The 15,127-nt window shown below is 68.3% G+C and overlaps 3 protein-coding genes across 4 annotated transcripts; 1 reads left to right on the top strand and 2 right to left on the bottom strand.

Annotated features, from left to right (window-relative positions):
- Nucleotides 1–1,474: 1,474 nt before the first annotated feature.
- CRABP2 (cellular retinoic acid binding protein 2) lies at nt 1,475–5,473 on the bottom strand. The gene is made up of 4 exons (XM_048289102.1): nt 5,277–5,473; nt 3,202–3,380; nt 2,188–2,304; nt 1,475–2,067 (listed from the first exon to the last, which is right to left on the bottom strand). The coding sequence occupies exons 1-4, from the start codon at nt 5,344–5,346 to the stop codon at nt 2,017–2,019; spliced, it is 417 nt and encodes a 138-aa protein (XP_048145059.1). The 5' UTR covers nt 5,347–5,473; the 3' UTR covers nt 1,475–2,016.
- Nucleotides 5,474–8,747: 3,274 nt separating this feature from the next.
- ISG20L2 (interferon stimulated exonuclease gene 20 like 2) lies at nt 8,748–12,196 on the bottom strand. Its single transcript, XM_048289039.1, has 3 exons — nt 11,388–12,196; nt 10,403–10,603; nt 8,748–9,673 (listed from the first exon to the last, which is right to left on the bottom strand). Exons 1-3 carry the CDS (start codon nt 12,066–12,068, stop codon nt 9,560–9,562), a joined length of 996 nt encoding a protein of 331 aa, XP_048144996.1. The 5' UTR covers nt 12,069–12,196; the 3' UTR covers nt 8,748–9,559.
- A 71-nt stretch (nt 12,197–12,267) lies between these two features.
- Nucleotides 12,268–15,106, top strand: METTL25B (methyltransferase like 25B). 2 transcript variants are annotated; one of them, XM_048289038.1, is made up of 7 exons: nt 12,268–12,449; nt 12,715–12,842; nt 12,931–13,218; nt 13,293–13,355; nt 13,431–14,152; nt 14,586–14,773; nt 14,876–15,106. In XM_048289038.1, the coding sequence occupies exons 1-7, from the start codon at nt 12,404–12,406 to the stop codon at nt 15,085–15,087; spliced, it is 1,647 nt and encodes a 548-aa protein (XP_048144995.1). In that variant the 5' UTR covers nt 12,268–12,403; the 3' UTR covers nt 15,088–15,106. The 2 variants fall into 2 exon arrangements, with proteins under 2 accessions (XP_048144995.1, XP_048144994.1); XM_048289037.1 differs by lacking the exon at nt 12,268–12,449 and having other exon boundaries at nt 12,493–12,842.
- Nucleotides 15,107–15,127: the final 21 nt, after the last annotated feature.

Here is a 15,127-nt window from a genome sequence, read left to right on the forward strand (position 1 = left end):
GAATTTTCTTTTGTTTCGAGAGCAGCCGCCATCCAACGCCCCGAGCCGCGGCCGCGCTCCGAGAAGGGGGCACCTCCCGCCGCTGCCCCTCCTGGAGCCCCCCAGCACCCCAGAGCAGCAGAACGGCACCCCCGGGCCGTTGAGGGGGGAGCGCAGACAGCCACAGACCACTCCCCATCCAGATGTGCCGCCCCAGCTCTCGGGGTCCCAGAGCCCCCCCACGCTCCCCCCAAACGGAGGCAAACCGGAGCCGTCCCCAGGGCTTGCGGGGGGAAAGCGGATATTCCTCCAACGAGGGGAAGCCGTCGGAGCCGGGGGGGACGGCTGGATTCCATTACCGGCTGCTCCCGCCCGGCCGTGGCTCTCCCGGGGTCTCCGGGGGCAGCAGCGGCCGGTTGGGTGGAGTGGGGAGGGGGCTGGGTCCTGCGCCCACCCTCGGGGACGTCGGGAGAGCCAGGCCACGGCCCTGGCAGCGCTTTGGGAACGGCGACGGGGTGATGGGCGCCTGCCAAGTGTCCACCTGGAGATACCCGAGCCTTCCTCCCCCTTCTCCTTCTCCTCCTCCTCCCCAGGGAAGGTGTAATTCCACCCTTCCCGCTCCTGGACGCGCTCCCGGGGGTACAGGATCACACCCCGGGCGTGGGAGAGAAGCCAACCCTGAGCCCTGGCTCCCTTCTCTGTGCCCCTGCTCAGGGCCCCCCCATCACCGCACGGCTCAGCTCGGTGGGGCAGTGCCCCCCTCCTGCCCCACAGGGCAGCGGCTCGGGGGCTGCCCTGGCCGAGGGGCCCCGCCCCATTCCGGGAGAGCCGAGCTGGGCAGGGCACGGGGGGCAGCAGCACCCCAAACCTCGAGGCAGGGCAGTCCTGCACCCGACCCTTCCTGCACCTCCCCAGCTTAGCCCCAGGGGGGGACACGGGCTGAGCCCCCCATCCGGGGGTAATTAATGCCATCCCATGCAGGGCAATTATCAGGCAGCCCCCACAAATCATCCCTGGGAAACCCCCGGAGCCACGTCCCAGCCGGCAGCACCCACAGGTGCCCCTGGCTCCCCCACCCCAGCTGGGATGGGGTCTCTCCCCGCCGTGCCGGAGCTGAGGCAGCCCCCACGCCGCCCTCCCTGCTCCACAGTCACCCCGCGGTCACCTCAGAGCCACCACCCGCTTCCCACGCTGGGATGTGCCAACCCAGCTGCCGCCTTCGCCCCCGGCCCCTTGCGCAACGGCCGGGGAGCGGATGTGGGGTGCAGGATCCAGGCTGAAGGATCCGGGGTGTGGAATCCAGGGTGTGGGATGTGGAGTGTGGGATGTGGGGTGCAGGATCCCGGGGTGTGGGATTCAGACTGTGGGATCTGGGGTGCAGGATGCAGGGTGTGGGATCCGGGGTGCAGCATCTGGGACGTGGGATCCAGACTATGAGACCCAGAGTGTGGGATGTGTGCCAGTGGGAGCAGGAGGAGAGACAGGGACACCACGGGGGAGTCATAAGACGTTTATTGAAAAAGGGGGGAGGTGGCAGAGGGAAGTTGGACCCTGGGGGGGCTCAGACCTGGCACTGCCCCAGGCGGGGGGGGTTTGGTGCTCCCTTCTGGTACAATATTCACAAATAAATACTGGGGAGGGGGCACGGGGCAGGGCTGGGGGCTGTGGGAACCAACAGCAACCCGAACCCAAACCAGCTCAAACCAGCCCCAAGGCCAGGGAGGGGCCGCGTTACCCCCCGCAGCACCCCGGCACCTCGCCAGGCCCCGAGCGCTTCGTCCGCAGCTGAGCGGGGCCAGAACAGGAGATTCTCCTGCCCCTGGAGAGACCCCGCCCTGCAGAGAGAGGGGGAGAGCCGTGTGTGTGTGTGTGTGTGTGTGTGTGTGTGTGTGTGTCCCCCAAAAAAAAGGGGGTTCGCTGATGTACCCCCGTGGGGAGATGCAGCACCCTCCCCATGGCCGGGGGACGAGTGGAGGGGACTGAGGGGAGCCAGGGTGGGGGAGGGGGGAATATGGGGGTGTCAGCTGAGCGGGGGGGTCACTCCCGGATGTAGACCCTGGTGCACACAACGTCGTCAGCCGTCATGGTCTGCAAGGAGAAGCAGGGTCACAGGCACGGCCATGCCCCCTCCCCTCCCCCTCCCACCCCTCTCCATGAGGGGACACACTGCGGGCAGCGCTGCCCCCAGTGCCCCAAATTCCCACTCACCAGGATGAGCTCCCCGTCGTTGGTCATCTCCCGGGACCAGCCCGTCTTGGGCCCGTCGCCCTTGAGCAGCCGCTGCTCACACACCATCTTGTTCTCGCTCTCCCACCTGGCCAAGCTCTGCGAGGGCACAGAGGGCAGCGCTGGGTGCGGGTGTGGAACCCCCTGGGGACACCTCCCGCCACACCAGAGCATCTGTCACCACGCCTGAGAGCGGAACGGGGCCGTTTGTCCCTGTGCCAGACAGGTGGCCAGGCTCATCTGGCACCTGGGGGGTGCAGGGAGGGGATGAGGGGCACAACAAGGAGTTGGTGGTACCAGAAGGGATTGGGGGCACCAGGAGAGGTTGGGGACACAGGGAGGGGTTGAAGTTTTGTGGTGCACAGGAAAGGTAAGGGGGTGCAAGGAAGGGATGAGGGGCACGGGGAAGGGTTGGGGGGCCCAGGGAGGGATGGGGGATGCAGAGAGGGGATGGGGAGCTCGGGAAAGGCTTGGGGGGCACAAAGAGAGGTTGGGGTGCAGGCAGAGGGGCAGCAGCCACACGCTGCGGGGACAATGGGGCGGCGCACACACACCACTGAGAACTCCTGCCCTCGTGCCAAACGCGTTTGTGCAAACACACACGTGTGCACAGGCACACGCACACACGCACACGTCTGTGTGTGCACAAGGGTGCTGCCGCTCCGTGTAATGTGTGTGCGGGCGTGAGTGTGCAGAGCTCCTGCCCTGGTGCAAAGTGTGCACACGCTCACGCACAGTCACAGTCACACACACACAGTTACACACACAGAGCACACACTCGCACAGTCACATTCACACACACACAGTTACACATGCACAGCACACACACACACAGTCACAGTCACACACACAGTACACACACACACACACACACACACACACACGGAATCACAGTCACACACACATTACACATAGCACACACACACACACACAGTCACACACACTCACACAGACACACACACGTGTGCAGGTGCCCGTGCGTGCCCGTGTGCGCACCTTGCAGGGCCTCCCGTCCACCGTCTGCTCCTCGAACTCCTCGCCCACCCTGAAGCGGATCTCGGTGGTGCGCACGGGGGTCGAGGTGCGGATGTAGAAACTCTCGCCGTCCTGCCGGATCTCCACCGCCGGCTTTGCCGCCGCCGCCACCGCGATCTTCCGCAGCATCATGTTCACACCTGGAGAAGGGGACGGTGGCACCGAGCTCCCCCTCCGCAGCCGCAGCGTCCCCCGGTGAACCGGGCTGGTTCAGTACCCTCGGGGCGATGCGGACCCCGCTGCCCCGCCCCGAGCCTGGGGGAGCACGGGGGGGCCGCGGCCGCAGCCCCCACACTTGGCAGTGACACGTCCCAGGGTACACCGAGCGCTGCAAATGGCTCGAGGCAACCCATGGGGGGACGGACGAGCCCCCCCGGCCACATCTGGGCCACATCTGGCTCTCGTTACCTGGTGGAGGGGGCGGGAGGGGGGTGCCGGGCTTGGCGCCGGATGCGCCCGGGGGAAGGGACGGGGGTGACGGGGGCAAGGGCTCACCCAGAGCGGGGTGACAGCGGGGACAAGGGCCCCAGTCCAAGCTCTGTGTTTGGTGACCTGCGTGACCCCCCCGAGGAGTCCCACGTCTCCCCCCGCAGCCCCCTCGCCAACCGCGGGGCAGCTGGGGCTTTGTCCCCGCTCCAGAGGCGGCTCATCCATCATGTCCTGGAGCCCCCGGCTGTCACAGGGGGAGCTGCTCTTTGGGGACATTGTTGCCATGTCACCCTCCGGGTGGGTACTGCCCACCGCTCCCGAGAGGGTCCCTGCACAAAGGAGGTGCCCCCGGCACAAGGACGGGGCTGCGGGTGCTCAGGGGGCTCCAGGAGCCAAACTCGCCTGCAGTGGGAAGGGACAGGTCCTCGAGGGGTCCCCTTGACGGCCACGCCAAGTCCCCACAAACACCCCCAGGTCCCTTCCCTCCCCCCGAGGCCTGATTCACACCGGGGGGATGCCCGAAACCTCGAGCAGGGAGACACAGCCCCCCACGCGATGCTGGCGGGGGCGACGGGGAGAAGAAACAGCCCCCAAAGGGAGCAAAAACCGGGGTAGGGCGGCATGGTCAGTCAGTCCGGGGCACTGATAAACCCCCCAGCCCCTCCGGGAGGGCCGGGGGCACCAGCCGGCAGGAGCCCCCACTTGCGCCGTGGGAAAGGAAGAGGGCTCTGGGGGGGGCTGGCAGATTTATTTTCCTGCTGAGGTTTTCCCCGAGCCGGTTCCAGCAGCGGGGCCAGGGCGGGGAGAAGGGGCGACGGGGGATCGGGAGTGAAACCCAAGAAAGTGATAATTATCCTGAAATATTCGTTACGTATCCTCTAACCTGGAAAATATTCTGCTCCGGCAGCTCCCCGGCTGGCGACGAGCGGGTCAGGCGGAGGGGAGCAGTGGGGAGCCGGATTTGATCCTGCCCAAAGCCCCGGGGACTCCCCAGCCTGTGCCCCCCCAGTTCCAGCCCCCGCGATGGGTCCTGGCCCTCCCCAACCCCGCTCACCGGGGACACAGTCCCGCGGTGGGGGGCAAAGGGGCCCGAGACGAGGCCTGTGAGGATGGGACCCCAACACAGCGGGGTCCTGCCTGGGCTGCTTTTGGGGACAGCGGCTGTACCCAGGATCCGCGGGGCAGGTGAGCCCGCGGTGCCTTGCGGGTGGGGGGCACAGGGACTGAAGGGGACCGGGGTGGTGGCAGAGTCGGTGCTTGGGGGTGCCCATGCTTGGGGGACCGGCAGGGTGGGGAAACTGAGGCAGGAAGGAGGGGGACCCGCAGGGGCCGTGCAGGACCCCTCGGGAGCGGGACACGCTGCCCGGCCCCCTCGTGTCTCTGCTTCCTCAGCGGGGCACCAACCGCGAGGGCTTTGTTAAAAGGGGGAGCAGAGGGGTCCCCCCGGTACACGGCGGCTCCGGGCACCGCGACTCCCGGGCTGGAAGAAGATTTGGAGGTGAGATGGGGGGAAGCCCTCCCCGCCACCTCCCCTGCGCCCCCCTCCCCCCCCCCCCAGCCCGAGGGAGTCCCGGAGGGACCCGGAGGGGGAGTGGGGCTCCGCTCACCCAGCGCCTTCAGCAGCTCCTCGAAGTTTTCCGAGCTCTTCATCTTCCAGTTCCCGGAGAAGTTGGGCATCGCGGCTGCCGGCGTGGGGGGCGCAGGGAGGGGACCGAGGGGGGAATCAGCGGCTCGAGGGATCCACCGCTCCCTCCGCACCGGCACCGGCCCCGCCACTGGCTCCCTCCGTCCGTCCGTCCCGTCCCGCCCGCGCCGCCGTTTTATCGTCGGGCTGGTCCCACCCCCCGGCCCCGGCCCCGGCCCGGGGGCTCGGCGCTCACCTGCGGAGGGAGAGCCCAGAGGGAGCCCCCCGCCCCGATTTGCCGAGGGGGGTGCAGGCTGGAGGCACCACCTGGTCTGCCTGTCCCCCCCAAACTCCTCCCATCCCCCTCGAGATCTGTACCCTCCTAATCTCCCTGCACCCCCCCCCCCCAGGCTGGCTGCAGCTCCCTGAGCTGCCTGTATCTCCCTAAACTCCAGCATCCCCCCCGAAAGCGCCTGTACCCCATATGTGCTGCACCCCCAGGAGCTGCTGCACCCCCCAAATCTGCCTGTACCCCTGCAAGCCGCCTGCACCCCCTGATCTCCACGCGTCCCCCCACAGCTGCGTGTACCCCCAAACCCACCCGCCCCCCCGGGTGGCACGGCCGGTGCGTGTGCAGGGGACACGCGTGTTTGCACAGGTGTGACGTTGGCACGGGAGTGTGTGCAGGTGCCTGTGCTCACTTGTACACACGTGTGGGCACGAGTACGTGCAACGCCAGCGGCTTTCCCAGTCACACGATCACACACAAACTCACACACAAACTCACATGCGTGTCTGTGCACACTCGTGTGCGTGCAGGGCAGGGGGGCTGCGGCCGAGCTCGGCGTGAGCTGCCAGGGGCAGGTGAAACGCTGGTCCCAGCCAGGTAAGGAGCGCCGAGGGATTTCCCGAGGTTTCTCAGCCCTGGGAACCGCCGCGGGAAGGGCAGGTTGTGCTGCGGGGCCGGTTCTGGGCAAGAAAAGCAAGAAATGGCGTTTCTGGTTTAGCAGCAGCTCTGGAATGGAAGGAGAGAGGTTTCTGCTCCGATTCGGGGTGAAAAGGCCACAGCAGAGCCCCCGCCGCCTCCCTCCTCCTGGTCACATCCCCCCTGTGCCCCCAGAACCTCCGGCTCGGGCCGGTGAGCCATGTCCCGGCTTGCCGCATCCCTAATCCCCCGAAGAACAGGATTTCTCACCAAGCACTGACATAACCTCACCTACAGCAGCGCCGAGGCCGTGCCAGAGGGGACAGGGACAGGCAGAGCTGCAGGGGCTTGGGGAGGGGGTGCTGGTGAAGCGTCACCCCAACCACCCCAGGGATGCAGGAGCCGTGTCCCCCCCATCCTGGAGTCACAGGAGGGGCGGGGCTGTGGGTTTGCTCCAAATCTGGGGAAAATGGGGGGGGAAAAAAAAGCATCTCCGTTTCAGTGTAAGTGGGTGGAGGGGCTGGGGTGGGATCTGCCTGCAAAGCCCTCGGGGCACCCCCTTCCCCCTGGTCCCGTGCTGGGTACCATGACCCAGTGGGGTTATGAACGCCAGCACCGGCAGCCCCACATCTGGAAGGGATTCTGCCGGGAAGGGCGGATAAAGCCTTCGCACCCCACCCTCCTCTCCCTCCCATCCCGGTGAAGCTCTGGGGTGGGCAGGCAAACCACTGGCCCCAAATAACCCCCCCCCGGAGCGCCGGTCACCCCTGGGAAGGGCACAGATTCTCTGGGAGGCGGGTGGGGAGCCGTGTCCCAGCGCCAGGGCAGCAGCAGCTGGCTCAGCCTCTGGAAATAACCGGCACCATCCACCGCCCGCACCCCCCTTCCCGGCAAAAATCCTCTCAAACCGCAGAAATCCTGAGTGCAAACCGGGGGGGGGGGCTCCCCCATCCCAGGCAGGGGTCCATCGCTGCCCCAGTACCCCCGTGGGCTCCCCCCCAAGATGCTGTCGGTGCCCCGGAGCCCCTCCTGGGAGGATGTGGCTGCTTGGGGATGTTCCCCCCCTCCCCGGTGCCCGGGAGGCGGGGTGGGGTACCCTCACCCCATACAGAAGCCAGAGCTGTTGGGGGTCATCCCAGTTTCCCCAGCGTTGGGAGAGAGGATGGGGGGCTCCAGTGTGGGGGGCTAGGGGGGTGAAGCCTGAGCAAGGGCAGGTCACCCGTCGCCTCCGCCCCATGTGCCCACAAATCCTTCCCAGCTGGCGGGACGCAGCCCCCACCCCCCGCCTCTGGCCACGGCCACGGCCGCTGCGGAAATGAAACACAGCTGGACGGCGCGACCGAGTCCGGCCCCGGCCCCGTGGCCGATGGGACCCCCGGCTGCGGGGCGGGACGGAGCCCACGTGCCCCAAGACCTCTGCTGTGCCGCCACAGCGGGACCCTGCCCTGGGCCAGGACCCCGGTCCAGCCACAGCCCCTGCCCAGAGCCTTTCCTCAGCTCCAGGACCCTGCCCTGGCTCCGGACCCTGATCCAGCCCAACCCTGCCCTGGCCCTGGGACCGTTCCTCAGTCCCGGGACTCTGCCCCACCGCCAGGATTTTGCCCCAGCCCCGGGACCCTTCTTCAGCCTCGGGAGCCTCCCCCTGTTCCAGCCCCAGCCCGGTCCCCAGCCCCACCCGGAGGGACCCCGGGGTGAGATTGAAGCGAAGCCCCCGGGACCCTGACCCGCATCCCGCACCCGCCGAGGGCTGGGGCCCGGCCGGCTGCTTCTCATTTCCAGGGCCATAAACCCCTTTAACGACCGGCCATTTATAACCGCTGTAAAGCCCTAATCACCGCCCAACCCAGCCCAGACACAAAGGCTCCCGCCTGCTCCTCCGCCCTCCCACCTTCCTTTGGATTTTGGGGCTCTGACAGCTCTCCCACCCCCACCCGGGCCGTAGGGACTCCGCAAACTCCGCAAGCTGCCGGCCCGCGGGATGCTCGAGCGTCCGCTCCCCAGCACTGTGGGAGGACCCAGATCTGCGTGTTTAACCCCAAATAAAGAGGGAAGGGCCCCTTCCACTGTGGGGTTGTACACCCCAAAACCCTCCCTCGGGCTCTACCGCCCCGAGCCAAGCGCAGCCACGTAAACACGAGGAAACGCTGGAAAAAGTGACGCACGTCGGGGGCCCGGGGCCGCGTCCAGCCCGGCGCGGGCGGGGGGATCCCCCAAGGCGGCTGCGGGCTCAGCCCCGGCACCGCTCCCGGAGCTGCCGCGGCCCCGCGGTTACAGCAACACCAGGGACTCGCGGCTGGTTCAAGCAGAAAAGGGGGTGAGAGGGGGTGCCCAGAGCCGGGGAAGGGGCCAGCTCGTCCCTGGCGTGAAGAGGAGGCGGAGGAAGAGCCCGCGGGATGCAGATGTCGGCGGGTGCCGGGTGACGGCAGCGCCCCGGGGGCCCACCCGGAGCCCTTGGCCCGGTAAGGGACCCCCACCGCCGCCCACCGGGGCCGGGGGCTCCTCCCCACCCCCACCGAAAGGAAGAGCTCGTTAATCATTTCTTTTTAATTAGGATTTTGCACATAAACCTTTCAGTTCAAAGCAGTTCCCGTCGGACTCAGGCGCCTTCAGGGTACGGCCGCCCGCTGGTGCCGGAGGTGTCCCCAGGCCAGCGCGGGGGGGGGGACTCGCCCGCGGGTGTTGGGGTCGTCCCCGGGGCAGCACGGGGGGCTCGGGCAGGCGGATGGGGCGACGCTGCTCCCCATGCCCGGGTTTGTTCCACCCCTTGCACAACGAGGAAGGTGGAACTTCACCGCCGACGAAAGCAGCTCCCACAGCACAGCGGGGACTTTCCAGAGGGATCTGAGTCCCACCCGCTCCTACACTGCGTCCCGGGGCTCATCGGCAGCTCCCGGCGCTGACAGAGGTAGTTTTGGGAAGAGGAAGGAGCCCGCTCCATTCCCAAAGCCCCAGAGATGGGGGCTGTGCTCAGTTTGCCCCAATGCCACTCCCAGATCAGGACCAGCAGTAGCCCCAAAGTTTTCGGGAGGGCGCAGGATCCCAGAGACCCCTCTTGGGGAAGGCACCATCCCAGGCCCTCCCCACATCCTGGGGAGAACAGGGGAGGAACAGCAGCGGCACAATAAGGCACGTCGGGCTCAGGGACGTCACACCTGGCTCCTCATCATCCACAGACGGGATGAGGCAGCTCCTCAGCACTCGAGGGGCCCTTGATGGGCAGGACCAGGCCTGGGGGTATCACTCTGGGCCCCCCAAGAGGCAGGACCAGGCTGAGGCCATCACTGTGGGCCCCCCCGGAGGCAGGACCGGGCTGGGGGTGTCACTCTGAGCCCCCCAGGGTGTCACTCCTGCTCCAGGTTCTGCCGCAGGTGCTGCTCCCACTCCTCCTCCACCACCTTGTACAGCTCCATGGTGGCTCGGGCGTCCTCCACCGAGGAGTGGCCACTTTTCCCTACCTGTGGGGACAGACACAATTTGCCACATTTTGGGGGGGGGCAGCCAGAATGGCGGGGCGATTTATAGAGCTTAGAGGGTGCAGGCAGCACTGTGAGTGCAGGTAGCTGTGGGGCAATGCATGCAGCACAGGTGGGGGGATGCATGGAGATGAGGGTGTGCAGGAAGATTTGGGGGGGTGCAGGTGGATCAGCTGGGGGAACGTGTGAAGATCAGGGGATATGGGCAGCTCCAGGGGGCTGCAGGCACATCAGGGGCTGCAAGTAACCGTGGCTGGGGTGCAGGCAGAATGGGGGATGCAGGCAGATTTGGGAAGGTACAGGCAGAATGGGGGGGATGCATGAAAGTAAGGGGGTGCAGGCAGATCTGGGGGTACGGGAAGCTCTGGGGGGGATGCGGGGAGCTTAGGGGAGTACAGGAAGATTTAGAGATACAGAGAAAATCAGGGAGGTGCAGGCAGCACTGAGGGCGGGTGCATGGATATTAAGGAGAAAAGAGCAGGAAAAAGCCCCCCTGAGGCTGCAGGGTTTGAGCTGAGGGTTCCCCCCTCCCACCAGGATGATTTCCAGGGAAGGGGAAACTGAGGCACAGGGCTGCCTTGCTGCAGGACTGGCAGCAGCGGCTGAACTCTGGGTGCCTTGGATGGTACATGAACCCCCCCCAGTGTCCCCACTGTTACCCTGGCATGGTACAGGGGGTCCCCACCTCCTGAGGGGCTCCAGCCACGGTACCTGGATGTCCTGGTCCAGCAGTGCTTTGGTGAGGCGCTTCAGGGAGATGGACACATTCTCCGGGAAGCCGCCGCGGCGGTTCAGCAGTGGGATCTGGGATGTGTCCCGGGTCAGAGCTTTGGGGTGCGAGTACCGGAGTGCCTTGAAGTCATTGTGGATGGCATGGCCGACCACAACCTTCCCAGCGAGGATCCGCAGCACCTGCGGAGGAGGATGGGGTTGAGACCCCCAGCAGCGCCTTCGGTGCTCCATGGGAAGTTTCTGCTCCCCCAGGATCAGGGTGCAGCCCCATGGGGCAGAGCTGTGGGGCTGGGCGGGAGCGTTGCAGCATGGGGACAATCCCTGTGCCCCGGACCCCCACGCAGCCCCTGAGCTGCAGAGCTCGACCTGATGCCCCCCACTCATGGCCCTGAACTCCCCACTCCCTGCTCCAGACCACAAGCCCAGCCCTGCACCCCCAGCCCCACGACCCCCCACCCCTGGCCCGATGTCCCCCAACCCACAAGACGCAGAGCCAGGCCTTGCATCGCCTCATCCCCAGCCCATAAACCCAGCCCTGAGCCCCATATTCAAGCCCTGCAGCCCCCCACCTCTTTCCTCACCCCCACCCCAGCCCCTCACCCTGCAGCCACCCACTCCCTCCCCCAGGCCCTGAGCCGCAGAGCTCGGCCTCACATCCCCCGGCCCCGTCCCACATCCCCCGGCCCCATCCCACATCCCCCGGCCCCGTCCCACATCCCCCGGCCCCATCCCACATCTCCCGGCCCCGTCCCACATCCCCCGGCCCCGTCCCACATCCCCCGGCCCCATCCCACATCCCCCGGCCCCGTCCCACATCCCCCGGCCCCATCCCACATCTCCCGGCCCCGTCCCACATCCCCCGGCCCCGTCCCACATCCCCCGGCCCCATCCCACATCCCCCGGCCCCGTCCCACATCCCCCGGCCCCGTCCCACATCCCCCGGCCCCGGAGCCCGTGCCCGCACCTGCTGCCGCGCCTGGCGGAAGGGCACGGCTTTGTCCATGTGGTGGCGGCGGATGCCGCTCCAGCGGGTCCGGTAGTCCACGATGGGCGCCTCGGGCCGCACGTACCGATCGTACACGACGTCGCCCTCGTAGGACACGATGCTGCAGCGGGCCAGGGCGCTCGTGCGCCCGCCGGGCCCCGTGCCCACCATCTCACAGTCCACGGCCACGAACTTGGGGGGCGGCCCGCCGGCCCTGGCGCTGCCCCGAGCCGCCCCCCGCCCCTTCCCCTTGCTCTTGGCGGTTGCGCCGCTCCCAGCGGAGTCGTTCTGGGACGCCGGGGGGGCTCCAGCAGCGTTGGCGGAGCCCCGAGCCGCCCCCCGACCCTTCCCCTTGGTCTTAGCGGGAGCATCGGCCCCGGTGGGGCCGTTCTGGGGGTGCGGGGAGCACTGAGGGGCGGCGGCGGCGGCGGGGCCGTTCTCTTTGGGGCACGACCTGCGCCGGCCCGAGCGCGGCTTCCCCCGTGCTGGGGCCCGCCGGGGTCCGCCCGGTGCCGCCGGGAGCTGCTTCTGCCGCAGGACTCCCCGGCGCTCCAGCTCCCGCCGCCGCCGCACGAAGCTCTGGTGCTTTCGGTTGCCCGGCTCCTTCTTCGGGCGGCCCTCGGGGGCGGCGAAGTCCACGTTGAGGATCAAATCCTCCATGGCGGGACAGGGCCGGGGCTGCTGCGGGGCGGAGAGGCGGCTCAGCGGCGGGGCCGCTCGGCACCGGGGAGCCCCTGACACAGCGAGACTCGCGGCCCTCGGAGCGCCCCAACACCGGCACCCGAGACCCCCGGTCCCACCCCCCCTCCGCCTCCGCGCCCCGGAACCGGAAGTTACTGGGAGACACGCGGCCGCACCGGTACCGGCAGTGACGTCATCCACGCGCGCCGCGGCGGGAACTCGGCGGCGCCGGGGGCTGAGGGGTGCGCCCGGGGCCGCGGCGGCTGCGTGACGTAACCGGTGACGTCAGAGGGACGTCACGGCACATCGGCGACATGCCCGGTGTCCCGGCAGGCCCGGTGACGTCACGGGTGCTCGAGGGTGAGCGATGCCGCTGGGTGATGTCATGGCTCCGGGGGGGGGGAGGGTCTCGGTGGGGGAGCGTGTGTGTGTGTGTCACACGCGTGACGTCATGGCGGGAGGGGTTAGCGCATCCTCGCGTGACGTCACTGTGTGATGACGTCATGTGAGTGCTGAATGGGATGGGCAGAGCCGGGCAGGGCGGTGAGGCCCGGGGTGATGTCAGAGTGCCGGAGCACCGGGGTGACTCCAGCGCCCCGGGGCCGATCCCCCCCTGCACCCCCAGGGGCTGCCATGGCAGCCGCCCCCCGTCCCGCCCCCCACCCGCAGCAGCAGCACCCGGAGCAGCGTCGAGCCGCTGACATCATCCGCCTCCTGACGCTCTACCGGCCCCTGCTCGACGCCTTCATCATCGTGAGTGTCCCAAAGCTGTCCCCGGGCTGTGCCCCCCGGGCTGTGCCCCCCCGGGCTCTGTTCCCCACACTGACCCCGCTCCCCGCAGGATTTCTTCACCGAGGATCTGTGGGCACAGCTGCCCCCAGCCTGGCAGCCCGCCCTGGCCAGTGCTAGCCCTGCGCAGCTGGCCGGGCTCCTGCGGGGCCACGGGGGACCAGGGGCTGCCTGGCCCCTGTCCCTCCTGGCCTTTGCCGCCGCTGCCCGGGCCCTTGCCTTCCCTCGGGGGTGCCCGGGAGGGTCCCCGCGCCCCCCGTGCCAGAGCTCCCACCTGCACCCGCTGCTCCGCCGCCACGTCAAGCCCAAAAAGCAGCACGAGATCCAGCGCCTGGGCAAGGTGGGTGCCCCCCCAGCCCCCTGTGACCTCCCAACTCCCCCCCAGCCCCCTGACATCCCCCCCGTTCCCCACAGCTGCTGCAGCGGCTGAGCCAGGCCACCAGCTGCGAGCGCGTGGTGGATATCGGAGCAGGGCAGGTAAGAGCAGGGAGACACGGAGGGGTCCCAGGGGATCCCCCCCCACCCCAGCTGAGCTTGTGTCCCCCGCCCCAGGGCCACCTTTCCCGGTTCCTGGCCTTTGGCCTGGGCCTGTCGGTCACTGCAGTGGAGAGTGACGGCCGCCTGTCCGGCCTGGCCGAGCGCTTTGACCAGGAGCTGCTGCAGGAGCTGGGGAAAATGAGGGGGCTGGGACACCAGAGGCCCCCCCGGCGCTGCCGAAACCCCCCCGTGCACCCCCTCACCCCCCGGGCCCCACGGCACGTGGCCGGGCGCCTGGACCCTGCAGCTCCCTGGCGGGAGTTCCTGCTGCCCCCCGACCCCCCAGGACCCGGCTCCGCTGCCCAGAACCCACTGGGAGGCCCGGGAGGCTCTGAGGACGGGGGACGGGTGCTGCTGACGGGGCTCCACGCCTGTGGGGACCTCGGCCCGGCCCTGCTGTGCCACTTTGCTCGCAGCCCCGCCGTGGCTGCCGTGGCCTTGGCGGGCTGCTGCTACATGAAGCTGTCAACCGCCCCGCAGCCCCCCGGCTGCCCCCTGGGCTACCCCCTGAGCGCCTCGGTGGCCGCGTTGCCCGGCCACCAGCTGTCCTACCGGGCACGGGAGGCCGCGTGCCACGCGCTGGAGGAGTACGAGGGGCGGCTGCGTGGGGGCAGCGCCCACCTGCGCGCCCACTGCTACCGCGCCGTGCTCGAGAGCCTCATCCGCACCGCTGACCCCGGCAAGAGGCACCTGGGCCTGCAGCCGGGCAGGAAAGCACACGCCCTTGGCTTCCCCCAGTGAGTTTGGGCGGGGGGACCCCTTTCTGCATCCTCTTGTGGTCCCCAGTGAGTCTGGGGAGGTGGGACCCCTTCTGGGACACCTCCTGGCCCTCCCTGAGTTTGGGGATGGAGGATCCGTTTCTGGGATGTCTTCCAGCCCCCCATGAGTTTGGGGAGGGAGGAGGCTTTTCTGGAACTCCTTGTGAGTTTGGGGAGTGGGGACACCTTTCTGTGTCCCCTCCTGGCACCCAGTGAGACTGGGGAGGGTGGGACCCCTTTTTGGGACCCTCTTAATGAGTGTGGGGAGTGGCGTCAACCTCCTGTGTCCCCTCCTGGCACCCAGTGAGACTGGGGAGGGGGGGGCTTCCTGCTGGGACCCTCTTTTTGTGTTTGGGGATGGGAGAGTCCTGCCTGGGACTCCCCTGCCCCCTCTCATGACTGTGCCCCCTAGATACGCCCACCTGGGGCTGCCCCTTGCAGGACTGGACCCGGCGGGGGTCCCGCTGGACTCGGGGGCTGTGGGGGCCATGCTGGAGCAGCAGCACAAGGTGGTGGCATTCTGCACCCTGGGACAGCTTCTGGCACCCGTTGTGGAGACCCTCATCCTGCTCGACCGCCTGCTCTACCTGCGGGAGCAAGGTGGGCATGGGCAGGGCTGCCAGGGCAATCCTCCCTCTCCTGTTTCCTCTTTCCCTGGACCCCTCTCTCCACTCTCCCGACTCTCCCTTGCCTTTTTCCCAGGTTTCCACTGTGCCCTTGTGCCCCTGTTCAACCCCCGGTTCTCCCCGCGGAACCTGGTGCTGGTGGCCGCACGGACCCCGCTGGCCACAGTAGTGGCCAGGCTGGACAAGGACAGCAAGGACGGGGACAGCAGCGAGGACGAGGATCTGCGGGAAGCAGAGTCCCCCAGGGAGGGGCAGAGCCCCCACAGCCCTGGGCACAGACCACAATAAAGCCCGGATTTGTATCGTCCGGGTGGGAGCGAGTCACTGC

The sequence above is a fragment of the Corvus hawaiiensis genome, chromosome 29 (genome assembly GCF_020740725.1).
Source record: "Corvus hawaiiensis isolate bCorHaw1 chromosome 29, bCorHaw1.pri.cur, whole genome shotgun sequence".
NCBI classification, from domain to species: domain Eukaryota; kingdom Metazoa; phylum Chordata; class Aves; order Passeriformes; family Corvidae; genus Corvus; species Corvus hawaiiensis.